The 14,600-nt window shown below is 32.5% G+C and overlaps 1 protein-coding gene across 3 annotated transcripts in view; it reads left to right on the forward strand.

Annotated features, from left to right (window-relative positions):
• LOC118070309 (uncharacterized) overlaps positions 1-13,243 on the forward strand; it is a 157,836-nt gene extending 144,593 nt beyond the window's left edge. For 2 of the 3 annotated variants that reach the window (XM_035088848.1, XM_035088849.1), the window contains exons 7-8: positions 8,263-8,684; positions 12,487-13,243. In XM_035088848.1, the coding sequence (XP_034944739.1) occupies positions 8,263-8,684; positions 12,487-12,669 (605 nt within the window). In that variant the 3' untranslated portion in view covers positions 12,670-13,243. Of the gene's footprint in view, positions 1-1,214; positions 3,322-8,262; positions 8,685-12,486 lie in introns of those variants that run through there. The other variant, XM_035088847.1, reaches the window with a different exon arrangement.
• Positions 13,244-14,600: the final 1,357 nt, after the last annotated feature.

The raw sequence follows: 14,600 nt of genomic DNA on the forward strand, positions 1-14,600 counted from the left end.
ATAAAACCTTTATTCCTTTTTACTCTCATTACAATATAATTAAAGTAATTCAAGAACAAAGATAAAAAGAAAGTCATCGTTTTATCGCGAGAAAATGCGTATGTAAGGTGCACAAGAATCGACAATTATATTTTTATTCAATAGCAATTTACTACTGGAGTGTTATTATAATATAGACATATCTAATACTTCATATAGTTGTAGAATAATTCGTATTTTCAGTGTTGAGAAACTCTATCATTTATTATTATATTATTAACTTGATATAATTCTGTGAATAACAATTCCGTTGATCTCACCAACTACGACTTGTATATATACCTTTCTCTTAAATATATAATATATAATTCTAGATCAAATAAAAAAATGCCCACATCGACGCATGACTGCACAGGTTCGATCGCACATCGTCGTAAATATATACATGCATATAATGTATAATGTATTATATGTGTGTAGTAAAATACGCGGTGTGTTCCGCGTTTTCCATACTTAAAGTATTTGTATATACCATACGTAATAGCAGTAGTTCAATCCCGACGAGTCAATCTCTTGTGCATGTATACATATTTATATATAGTGAGTTCTCCATTCCGTCTACACTCTCCAATATGATGGAGGAAAAAATGAATACATAAAAAAATGTGGTCGAGCAGTGCTACCACCCCTTTGATTGGTCCGCGGGTGTACAAACTACGCAGTTACAATCAGTCACACTTGGTTGGTTGGTGGTGGCAAGTCAGGCAAGTGGCAGTAAGAGTGCCAGCTATGTCGACTCTCGAACACATAACACGTTCACCACGATGACCACTCATACACATAGAAATATTCTTGTATTGGATGTTAGATGTTGGAATACACACAATACAAACAATCGTCGTTACTGCACACACCAATACTAATCCATCGAGTTATCTCAGAAAGTGTAGGCAGATAAATATATAGAGAAAGAGAAAGAAAAACTGAAAAGGGTATTCCTTGTCCATCTCCTCCTCTTTGCTTTTTATTTCTGGTCACTGTAGCCGTATACCGGGAGCACAACAAGTCTGAACGTGACCACACCAACTATATACATTTTATTATATTTATAATACCTACACAGATAAAAGTTTATCGTTATTTTTACTATGATTTTTAAAAATTTTTTTTATTTTTATTGCTTCAACATAATGTAGTAAGTTCAGTTTATTTTTTATTTTTTTTTCAGCCATTTTAATAAATTGTTATTATAGTAAAAAATTGACAGTAATGTAGTTTAATTATTGCTAGAAGAGAAATATTATAATAAACCTCACAGCAAAGAAAAACTAATAAATGCTACTATTTTACTTCAGGCACGTGTATTTGCAGCATCAATAATTAATCCAAGAACGTATCTTTTGATCTTTTATTCTTTTGGCCTAGAATTTCCTTCGCTGATGAAAGCCATCATTTTAGGTTTTTAAAACTACCATGTCGCTGACAAGAATATTCCTGTAATACATTCATCGAATGTTGCTGAAAAGTAACAACAATAGTAATAAGAAAAATATCTAGCATTTAATAGCACATTCAGTAGTTTACAATTCATTGTTGATTAAAATGTATGCGTGGCCAAATGAAAAAAAGCAAAATCTTCATCACGATTCCGATAGAAAGCATCCAAATCGTTGTGTGTACCAATAATATATACATGTAGCATATAGTAACTACGATGATGATGATGATGATGATGCTGATGATGATGACAAAGACGAAGACTATGACGACGACACTGTCCCCGTCACTTTTCCCTACCTCTTTTTCAATCGTATTCTTCATCGGCCCTTCCCCTACGCGTTGCTCTTTCTCCTTTACTCGCGTAATAACCCCCTTGATCATCGAGAAATATAACATATACACACATACACATTTTTAAACTGTATACTACTCCCCTTGCTCCGTTAGCCTCGCGGTAAACGCGCGCGATCGTGCGTTTCTGCGGTCCACGAGGTGCGCGCGCACGGTCACTCTCCCACCACCGATTCGCGTGGCTACAACACACGATACTGCACAAACTGCAGGGTACTTTAGCCCGGTGGTGGGGTAGAAAGTCGTCAGGCATGTGTACAAGTGTGTATCAGTGTGTTGTAGTGTCAAACCAGTCAAGCTAGGGAGCAACGAATCATTGCCACACCAGACCTCGAGGAGAGTAGACGCGTTTCCCGTTCACTCAGCTCAGTCGAGATCTTGTGCTCACTTCTTAGCAGTAATATTTTCTAGTAGTTGACTACTTCAAGTGTGACATTCACTGCCCTGAACTCTGTTGTTTCTGCCTCAATACAGAAAAATATATTATTAATTGTTCGAATCCTGTGACTTTTGTGCTCAAGTTTTTTATTGCTGTCATCTTATCACGCGCATGGACAAGTTTTCTTTCACACAAAAATTCATCCGAGTGTGAGAAACGTGATTTTTGCCAGTTGTTCTTTGTGCAAATAATACGTGCAAATATTGTTCTGCGTATTTCTGCTGAACTTATGGACTGATCCCAGCTGATAATAAGAAGACAGTATAATAAATCAGTGATAAATAGTCATAGAGAAATATTTTATATCAACAGATTATTAGTGCATGACTTGAATTGTCATAACAACTGAACTTTATAAGACTATTAATTCGCACTTATGGAAATAGATCCATTTGAGGATCCACCTTATAGACGTTTCAGACGGCGTAATCATTAGTCAAAAATCCATCAAGAGACTTTGTATATTGATGACATTCACTAGTGTAAACGAAACAAGTGTGCTGCTGCTTGATAATCGTCTTGCACGAATACCAGCAGCGCACGTGTGAGCTTTTAGTGATTATTATATCAATAGACAAAGATAACGAAGATAATAATAAAAACAGTAGCGTGTTGTAACTGGCGATATGAATGTATTGAATAATTGTGCATCTCATGACACTTATCATTGTTTACAGTTACACGTGACCATATTTCATAACTGAAATACGATAATAACAATTAATTGATAGATCAAATGCACTTCTTGGAGTGCGTAAAAAGATAAACTTTATACAAGTGCTGCAACAAGTGCTCAATCCTAAATGAACTGATAACTGCCATTGAAATTATTTAGCTACAATTGGAGTGTGTTGAGTAGGAAGTTAATATCTGATTTAAAAAAAAGAAATAAACAATTATTACGTTTATTGTCATGGCTATTCCATTCAATTTGCCATCTGAAGACGAGGCCGAGGCACAAAGCCAACAGTTGGAGCAGCTGATGTTGGACCTTTACGCAGCTCTGCAACAGGTCCTTCGGAGTAGGAGTGCACAGCATCCATCTCGCAATCGTGAGTACTTATTTCAATAATTCTGTTGCCGCAGGTTTTTTTTTTTCTTTTAATGACCTTTATTTATCTTTGCTTACTTTTTGTTACGTTATTAATCAAACTAAGTGGAAACGTTAATTTTCAGAGTTGAACTTTCACTTTCATTATTTATTTAAATATTGTTCTGTAAACAATATTTATTATTATTAAGATATTTGTTGATCTTTACATTTAGATATGTCAAGAATTTTCCATAGTTTGTGTTGAGTTAATTTTTAATAATTCTCTTTGATTAATCAATAAAGAAATATTTTTCTCAATGTTTTGTTGATTAATTAAATCTATTGGTGATATTTTTCTAAAAAAGAACAAAAACATTGTCAATATTTTCAATTTATTTTACTGATAAAAAATTTATAATTAAGACAAGTAAAAGATTGATAGGGGATGATTGATAAAGTGTATAGTAAAACTTTATAACATTTCTTGAAACCTTGAATGCTATAACTGACCCCGAAATCGCGATGATTCCAGTGAGTAGACGATGGTACTTAACACTTAGACCTACAATAAGTAGTTATAGTAAGCGCAGTAGATACGTAGTAGTTAACGTATATGCTATCATAGTCAGACAAGTAATAATTTCAAGATCAGAAATGTCAGTTAATTTTCTGTTTTTCACTGTCACTCTAAAATTACCCATTTTAATCAACCAACCCAGCGGAAGACGAGAAACTAAATAAAAGCAAATAGTTTGAATAGAGGAATAAAAAAAAAACCCATGTAGGTAACATGAAATTATATTTGTATTACATGGGTTTAAACGTGGTGTGTTTAAATAATATATCATTACATGGAGTGTGGTATATGATAAAAAATTTTTTTTGACACTTGATAGCACAAAACAATAATAATTGTCAATAAGAGGTCATGGGTAGATAATGATGGTGGAAAAAATATAATAAATATGTGTGTGATATAATAATAGAGAAAGTTGAAAAGTCTGGTGGAGTAAAAAGACTGTATAGTAGATTTAGTCATCGGGTCAATAACCAATGTAACTCGCAAATTTTCAACTCGAAGGAATATTGAAAATTTAGCAGCACAGTATATAATCAGAGGGTGCACATATGTTGTTGCATCAGATCGAGAGAGTTTGAATATTTATAGAAGCAGCTGTGCACGCGTTCGTGAGGTTACTATAGTCCACAGGGTGACTGTCTCGCGTAACATTCGTAGAAAACTCATTCCTGCACTCCTCCTCTCCCTCTCGTTTATCGTTTATTTGCGGTCACGCCTCACACAATAATTCTGTGGCTGCTGCAGCACCACTTATACGTGGTCACGATCCAAAGGTTCAACTTACGATCAATCGACGGCACGCGTCACGCGTACGTCGTCTATCTCCATATACACATGGATATTGTTGCTATTAACCGTTGCATTACATTTCTTTTAATTACGTTGTTAACTGTAACATGCACTTATCTTGACTGTTGTATCTCCAGTGTTGGCTTTGGTCAGTTTTATTGACAATTAAAACAAAACTCTCTCGATCGATCAATAAAAAAAAACATTATATAAACAGTCATTATTTTTTCTTGATAAAAAAAAAAGCAAATATCTTATAATTGTAATTCAGTTGCATTCATTTTTTATTCTATACAAATTCCATTCAGATTTTTTGATTATGAATAAGCTTGTTTTACAATGAAAAACAGAAGTATGTTTTAGTAGAAAAATTTATTGCTCAATATTTTTTTTATTAACTGCATTGTCAATTGTAATATAACTTTATCTACATTGCTACATCTACTCCATTGTCTCTGGTCATTTTTATTATTAATAAAAATGGAGTTTTATTCATAAAACAATTTTTATCTCTACAATAATCATTCTTTATAATCACTAAAAAGAAAAATTGCTTTAAAACCAATGTGTTGCATTATTTTGTTTTAGTAAATTTATTATCAAATCAAAAAATACTCCTTTTATTCCAATAAAAATTTTTATCACATCCTTTAATAATTGATGAGTTGATTTTCGCCACAACAAAGTGCATGTTATTTTTCAACAAAAAAAAATACAGTTTATTATTATAAATGCATGACAAAGTAACCGCAGTCTATTATAACCTGTCTCTCATATCTTCCCTGACAAACTACCAGAAACAAAACAACGTCAGAATTGTCAACTTATCAAGGGTGTTTCGTCAACTTGGAGCCAGTATCAACCTCAAAGTCCTGATAGACAGGCAAACACAAAGCGATAACAATTGATAGAAAAAATCATATATTAATGACAAAATGAGTATGATACAAAATACATGAGGAAGAAAAATACAGCATTGTATCATCGATCAAATAGAAGGTCTTAGTGTATGCTATTTTCCACTATCTACGACCTGCATGAAATTTTAATTGACCAAGTCATCACATGGCATCAATAAAAGGGATTTCCCTTTAATCATCAGATTATATGTACCTCGAGAGAATCAAAGTGATGTTTCAATTATTTACCAACGCTATTGATACACTGTTTGACATGAGTGTGTTTTGAGTAAAAAGCGAAGCAGCTTGTATAGAACAAGACAATTGCTTAATGCACAGTCAGGTAAAGAGAGAACAAACGTGCGTAGTCGCATGCTGTAATCCGCAATTGAGTCATAAAGTATATGTGTCTACTGAATAGTATCAAGCTAGAGATAAAGACGAGTCATTCACGTCGTAGAATAAGAGCTAGAGATAATAGGAAAGAAAAGCTTAACTATGAATAAGCGAATTAGTAGGAGAATATAACGAAAGAAAAATAAGAGAGTGAGGGAGAAGGAGAGTGCAATAAGAGTCAAGTAGTAACAACTTGCACGTGTTCTCCTGCTCTATGTAGTAAGACTGGCCGAGTGTGGCCGAGTATCTACAAATGGGACACGTATCGTCGACTCATCGGCGTGTGTAGAGCGCGTGCGCGTCTTGTGGCCTTGAGAAAAGTTCTTTGTGCGGCTGAAAGCGACTTGCATCGCTCGAGAATTGCAGTTCAACGTGCGTCAGAGTGTATATGCAGTGCAGTAATATACACCGAGAAGCAACCCAAGAGGAGGATGATATATGATGGTGAGAAGGAGGGAGAACTGATGTTTTATACAACACAAGCACTTACGTATCAGTGGAGATGAAAAATAGGAAAAAATGGAAAAAAGAGACGGAAAGATAACTAAATGCGAAGGATATAAATGTGTGATTCATATTTATACTCTTAACTGTAGTTAACTTCAAGGGTGTTGTATTATACTATACCAAGTACATCTAATCGAGCATGCATGCAAACTTTATTCTCCATAGCTTGTGTTGTATACATACGGGCTCATGTGGTGATAAATAATCAGACTTGTATGTGTATATGTTTATAATTGCGCGATTAAAGAGAAATAAATGGAAAATTAGAGTAATTTGGTAAGATATGTTTGCCTGTATAAGAGACAGAGATATGTGTGTGGAGTAAGAATTGCAGATTTTGCAAACGATGTAGATCATCGATGTTGTCTTGGAAAAGTGAAAGATAGTCACTTGTAAATGTCAAGGATACTACTACACTTATAATAGTTGTCTCATCGCTTAGGAAAAATGATATTTTTACACCTTACTTCATTTGAATATTGCAGATAATTGTTTGTAATTACTGTAAATGGAAAAATGTATTTCAATATTATTACCATGTGTGGAATCGTAAAATGCCTTTAAACATTACATCTATTCGCTAATTGCTCCGATAACATTTATCTTTTTTTGCTGATAAATTTCAATAATTGTAAATGGTTCTCAGAAGCTTTAAAAAATGGTCATTTTAACAAAAAAGCTTCTCTAATTATTCTGAAATATTTTATTTGTTTATGAAAATTTTTATTAAAAAGAAATGTTTAATTCAACAACTCCCATTTTGTGATCATTGAAACGAGTGTTTTTCTTTGTAAAGAATGATTGTTTTCCAAGCACCAAAGGTGTTGGATGAATAATCATTTATTTTAAGCTACTACGTGACATAAAAAAATATCAGTACTAAAGCACTTACCTCAAGTTAGTAAAATAGATTCGTGAGATTGATATATGTTAAGGATAGAGTACAAGACCTATACGTATACATAAGTGATCGTGCACATACTGTAGTGACTTTATGGGTGTATAAAACCTGCTGCAGCAGAGTTCTCTCTGTCTTATTTCTCCTTTTATTCCCGTGTATCCGGCTACGACAACGTCTCTCTAATATCATTCGTAGTTGTATTGCGGTACTCATCGTCTTTCCTTTCAATAGATCAACTAGCTCTATAAGAATGGGTTATCACGGCAGATTATGTCAACGATCACCGTGAAATGCCGTCAAGACATTGCGTACTCAAGTGTTTGGAGATTTATCGCTGGCACAGCTGTCATAAACTTTCTTATCGCGGGAGTGCATTATTACTCTTATGGCACCTCCTATATATACATACGCATTTACAGGATTTTTTTATCAGTACATAAAAGTTTGTGTGAATATATATATTGGTTGATACGAGCTTTCGTATTTTTGAATACCAAGTTTGGAAATTATTTTATTTATCAACCACCTAACGATAATAATAATTGTAAAAACAATTTTTTATTTATTTATTATGAAAAATGTTTAAAAAAATAGGCTATTAAATAAATGTCTCTATGAAATAATGAATATTTTATTTCTAAAAATGATTGTTGTAATGGCAATGATTTAATCTTTTTATGAAACATCTCTATTATTTTTCTCAATATTTATGATCATTGTAACTTTCCATTGTAAATAAAATATTGGCAATTTCTTGAAGAAAAATCTCATCATAGAAAATATTCTTTCAATTTTATCGCTTCCAATAAACCGCATGAACCAAGAGGTTAAACAATCTTTATGTTTTTTGTGAATAAAGAAATGAAAAAAGTTTGTTTGTGATTGCAGATCGTTTGCCACGACGTGTAGGCGACGTACCAGGAAATCGTGACCATCCGATCGTCCTTATCGACTCGGACCTGTCGCGTCTGCCGCTCCCGGACCTTGTGCTCTCGGCAGTACAACAATTGCCATCACCCGAGCCCCAAGTGACTGTCTCGGCGCCGAGTAGTCCGACGAGAGATGCTGCTTTTCAATTCCCAGAGTGTAGCGTGCCTGTACCCAGTCCGAGGCCACGACCACGAAGACGAAGACTTACGTCTGAGAGTTCGACTCTTGAGAAGGGTGCCAACAGATCAGAGAGCAGTGTCGGCTGTTGTGGTGCAAGTAGTGGACATCATCTCAGTCACTCTTGCAATGAAAGAGAGTGGGCGAGTGTTGGCGCCAATCTTAGAAACATCGCTGATGATTTTCATGCATCCAAGACTAAGGTATGCATTTTTTATTTCTTTAAATGTATTTATTCAAAAATAAATTCGTTAATTATTTAATTTGTTGTTAAATTTTATGGATAAAAATTGAATTAAAAAACAGTTGGTTGAATGTTAAGGATAAATATGTTGTGTGGATAAACAATTTAGCATTGTAGATAGTATAATCGACAAAAGAAACTTTATGTTTGTTCAGAGATTTAGGTATACTCAACGTCAATAACACAAACGTTAGAGAAAACTTTTCACTTTGAAAATTTACCACTTAGCGAGAGTATGCATATACATGTATACTCATGAGGATCTCAAGAGAGAGAGACGCATTATGTACGTTATATGAACGTTAGTTGGTCCTCGTTTACATTTCAATTTGCCACAAAATGCCTCGGTTTGCGGGTACATTACACTCTGCTCTTCCATACTCCAAACTTCCGTCTGGAATTAATTACTACGGGTGTCTGCAGCCAGCTCTCCCAATTCACCCAACTCTCCCTCTAATTTTATCAACGACAAACTACTCTTTCAACTGTATCATGCTCTTTCTCTATTAAAATTTTCCAAACAGCACTTAAAAAGTGCACAGACACTTTTAATAAATATTTTAATTGTTTCAAACTTTTCTTTGTTTGCTTTTTATTGTGTCTCATCAACCCCACTGCATTAATTACTATTTTTCATGAAAGTTATCAACTAAGTAATTTATTTGAAATTTTATCTTTTTATGATTTGTACTAATTCTCAGGATTTTTTTTTCGATGAAAGCAGGAGTGTTGTAAAGTTGGAGCTATAAATGCGAATTTAGTTATCAACTTAAGTATCCCAAGAGGACCATAAATATCGATTCTCTGACCCGACAAGACGTCTAGTATCATTCCCCTCTAGCCCTTTCTCACTTTATGCTTTTCTGCTTTAGTCTCATTTTATTCTCACCCTCTCTCTTCTTACAATCCCTGACGTAGTCTTGATCAAATATGTATCGAGAGGTTGTAAATACAAGAGTTAGAAAGACCGCAATGTTCCTTTTCACTTAACACTGAGGATGACAATTTTTTCTCTTGTTTGCCTTTGAAATTCGGGAAATAAATAAAATGAAGAGAAGATTACTTTCTTTTATCTTATAATTTTATTGTACCCTCGAATTTAACAAATATTTTACTAAATCAGAGAATTTTCCATTCTTTTTTACCACAAAGTAAAACAGAATAATTGAAAAAAATTTTTTTTATTTTAATTTAAATGTTAATTTTTGAATTACTCTAAAAGAAATGTTTTAAACATGACATTTTTCTTGTTCTTATTTTTAAATGGCTCATTATTAATAACTTTCTGATCTTTTCTGCTCAACCATTTTTATAAACTCCATTTTGTCTCAGAGAAAGCTTTTTTTTTATTCAAAGCAGCATTTAAAAGCAACATTTACATAAATTTTTTCAATCAAAATACTTGTCTAAATGCATCAAAACTGCTTATTTTCTTAGAGAATTTACTCCCTGGTCTCTACGGATCCATATCAGATACGTTGAAAATAATAAGAAATGGTGCACAGACAAAGAGAGAAAGCGAGAATAAGTAAAATAACGTCACATAAAACTATGAGATAAAAAATCTGCGTGTAAAATACAATGTACTGTAATCTTGGAGCAATTTCATTTTTTTCTCAATCTCCTATCAGAAGTATAAAATCAAGAGATGAAATAAAAAAGAAAGTCTAAATGTTTCTTTGTTTCGCATGACTGATTCTGTCTCTACTTATTGTTAAATGTTACATTTAGCATTACGCTGATAGAAAGTCAATCACTCAATAATTTTTTTTTGTATTTTTGCTACTTGAAAACACTAATTTCTTAACAGCTATAACTCTACTTCTGAATAGGAGTTTAAATAAAATAAAAACTTACAATTTTGATGAATCATCGATTTAAAAGTATTTTTTTGTACATTTATTACTACGCAATTATCAGTGATTCGATAATTCTTTGTTTACACTGATTGAAATGTACATTAGAGTAGGCTATGTATTATTCTACATATATACATTTGGAGTGAGTAGTTATTTTGAATGACTATTGCAACTTATCTATTTATTTTTTAACGAATAAAATATATACAGAGATAAATGATTTCCTATAGTGGCAATAATAAAATAGAGATAAAAATGACGAAAATTTAATGCGCAAAATGCATAAATCATAATGCTTACACGTTTTAGACATGCATGTCAGTGCAAGTGAGCATGTAATAACTTAAATAACTACATATCCCTCGTTGACGTGAAAGTTAAGTGGGCATATCGCTGACCACGAATCCGTAGCCGGTAGTATGCAGGTACATAGCATGTACAGATGCAGTAAATGATCAAGTAGAAGAATAATAATCACATTCATAAAGTATTTTTTTTTATAATCAATAATATATGTTTAATGACTTTATCGTTTTTTTCACTGATTTAACGCACATAAATAACTTGTGGCGTGGATAAGTAATTATTAACTTCAGGAAATTTTTTATTTAATTTAAAAAAAACTAACAGGGAAAGTGAACATTTTTTTGTGTTAAATACATGTAATTAAAATTTATAATCATACCTTTACTATCGTGACAATTAAAATACGTCTATACTTAGTAATTCATTTGAAATAATTAATTCATAAAATAGTGAATAGAAAAAATATAATCTCTCTGCTCATTTTATATTTTTTTTTCAAACTAATGAGTAAATGTACAAAAAAAAAATATAAAAAGACAAATGTGAAATTCTCATAGAGAGACATTAAAATGATCAAGATGAAAGATTTTCCCGTATTGTTTCAGGGATAAAAGAAAATATAAATAATAATTGAGACGGAAGGTAAATAAAAGTAGAAATAGATTGGGTAAGCGTGGTGAGTGGTATTAATCGTGAAGAGTATATAGATGAAAATACACTCACTCAACCCATGGTGTTGCAATAATTCTCTGTTAATGTGACGTGTTTTTTCTTCTTCCTGGGGGTTTTCGCACGCCCGATAATCTTCTTGGTGTTACTTGGTGCGACCAAGCGAGTGTTTGTTGGTCGAGAGGGTCGTCTAACCATAGTCGATCGCGAGATAAAAGAATGAGGGGATGAAAGAAATGGACGAAAAGCAGGAGAGACAAACAATATAGTTTCTTTCTTCATCTCTATAGATATTATTCGCGACGCCCATAAAGGCGCCTTCGAAGATTGGACTTTTTCGCGATTATTATTACACCGAGCGTGCAGGATTAAGATGGCAACGAGAATCGGAAGTCGCGACGACGCCGGTTGTCTTCGCAAGTCTTACGAGTGTTAGGAGGTACTATAGAGATATATATGTAATATAATAGACGTAGAGAGCAGATAACTGAGACATGATGATAAAAAAAATAGACAAAGGGCGAGAGCTATGCAATTAATTGACCGAGAAGGGAGAACATAACATAGAAAAGATCTTTCCTCATCCTTTCCTGCTATTTCACTGTTAGTGCTGCAACTTCCTTACCACTACTCTTGATACTTAAGATCAAATTGGGAATAATAAGGAAAAAAATCTCAACTCGAGACGCTCTTTATTGGGGATGAAAAAAAAATATAACGAGCTACATCCCTTGTATTACATCATTTACTTCACCGATACTAATTTCTCTCAATTATAACACTCCAATTAAAAAATTCACATCTTGCTTATTCTACAAGGATCCATATAATAAGAACAAAGTAGGATTAAACTGATTAAAAGAATTTCAGCAGGTCTGATAATGTTTTTCTCTGAGGATTAATTTTTTTTTGACTTGATTGTTACAGAATGCTGAAATGGAGAAGTCGAGGCTACCATTTTTGGGAATGGGGTTCCCAAGTGTTACAACGAGTTCGTCATCATCAGCGGATAGCTTCCTATCAATGTTGATTCCAGCACCACTACGTGAGACACTGTGGACAACAGTGGCACTGTATCTTGGTTGGCGATTGGTTTCCCGTCTACGATAGAGAAACTGAACTAAACTACAACTGATGATGGTGGTATTGACAATTGCGAGACGTCGACAATTCAACGGAGGAGGTAGTTGACCGATTATCGAAGACTACTTTTTTTATTGTATGAATTCCAGAGAGGTACCAAATCTCAGCATTCAGACTCTTATGTCTTTTATTCTCTCTTGTGAATTCATGACACTTTTCATTTACTTTTCTGGACTAAAAGTAAATGAAATATAAATAAAAATGATATACAATAATGGTTACTAGAACCTGAATGGCAACAAAATCATCAATTGCCAATCGTATGTAATAATATAAGAGAATATTTTGTCAAATCGTGATTAGTAATTTGAACGTGGAGGATCGAGGGACTACCGGGAGGATAGTAAATGGATTAAAGATAAATTTAAATTACTAAGAACAATAATAAAAGAAAATATTGATTAAAAATTTTAATGATTTATATAAGAAATACGAGGATAGGCTGAAACAGGGGAGCTGAGGACGAGATCCAAAGAGGACTTAACCCAATAATCAAATGTTGATCTCATTATGAATAAATAAAGAGAGGAGTTTATATAAAGTAGTGTGATTTTTTTTATTTTTTTTTAATTGTTTTCTTTTTATAATAGAAAATGCGCAAAAGCGATGAATTTTGTGATTTCTGGATTCTTTGTCGACAAAGAATCTCAAATATTTTCTTTCATCTATTTCGGAAGCTCACCAAACAACAAAACGATCTCGTGATTTTTGTAATATATTTACTTTTTCATTATAAATATTGAAAAAATTATATAATAAGGAATATTATAGAGAAACAAAAAATACTTGAAAAATGATAGAAAAAAATTGGATAAAAAAAATAAATAAATGATAATATAATTAAAAAATTGTTTTGTCAAGATGGTGAGTTTAGAAATAGAAATTTGTAAATAAAATACAAAAAATTAAGAAAAGGAAATAAGATAATAATAAAGTCGAATATGTATTCCAAAAAGAATAACTAAGAAAGAAAAAAAAGCTTAAAGAAAAAAATAATAAAATATAATGAAGATAGACGGGAGTATGTGGAGGAAACGTGGAGGATAGAGAGCAGGAAAATATGTATAGAAAATGAATAACTAAAGTAATAAATCAGTAATAAGTAATCGAATTAAATAAATAAAGTAGATAATTGATATAGAATTCGAGGATCGCAGCATCTGAATTGGCTCGCTGCGAGGCCCGTGGACAGTTTTCAAATGATCTCCGGTAGCTTAGCTCTTATTGTGGCACCCTCGTCCACGTGTGGATGCTCTCATAGATTTATATTCGATGAGGCATCCCTTTTTCCCTCGTACTTTTCCACTTTATATTATACCTATTCTGTCGTCTTTATCCTCAAAGCTTTTACTGTCCTTTCTCTATGTATGCTGATGTTTACTAAATTACAAAATTTATTTTCTCAAAGATATTTTCTACAAAAAGTACCGAACTTTTATTTATTTTTATTATTTGTTTGTTTAATAAAAATTAATTATTACATTTAATTAACTCATTAATCAATATAGCAACTAAAATTTATTTAAAAAAAAATTATAACCGGTCTTTCCAACTGTGATTTCACGTTCTTTCAAATTAAAATTTTCTTACTTCTTGAATCCAAAATAATGGATTCTTATTAAAAGCCAGACATTGTTTACCAAAACTAATATGTTATTTCAACTTTTACGTTGACTTTTTTCTCTTACTTTTTTTTTTAATTTTTAATTTTTTTTTTAATCATTATTAATAATAAACATGATATTGATAAGTATCAATAAATCAGTAATGAGTATTCATGTAAAGAGAAATAGTATTTATTTAGATGATGTAACGTTTATATTTTTCTTAAATGAGAACAGGTCTGTAAGGTTCAAAGAAAAACAGACAATTGTAATTTTAATCCTCATTGCGATAAT

The sequence above is a fragment of the Chelonus insularis genome, unplaced genomic scaffold (assembly GCF_013357705.1).
Source record: "Chelonus insularis isolate UGA/USDA-ARS -01 unplaced genomic scaffold, ASM1335770v1 contig_568_pilon, whole genome shotgun sequence".
NCBI lineage: Eukaryota > Metazoa > Arthropoda > Insecta > Hymenoptera > Braconidae > Chelonus > Chelonus insularis.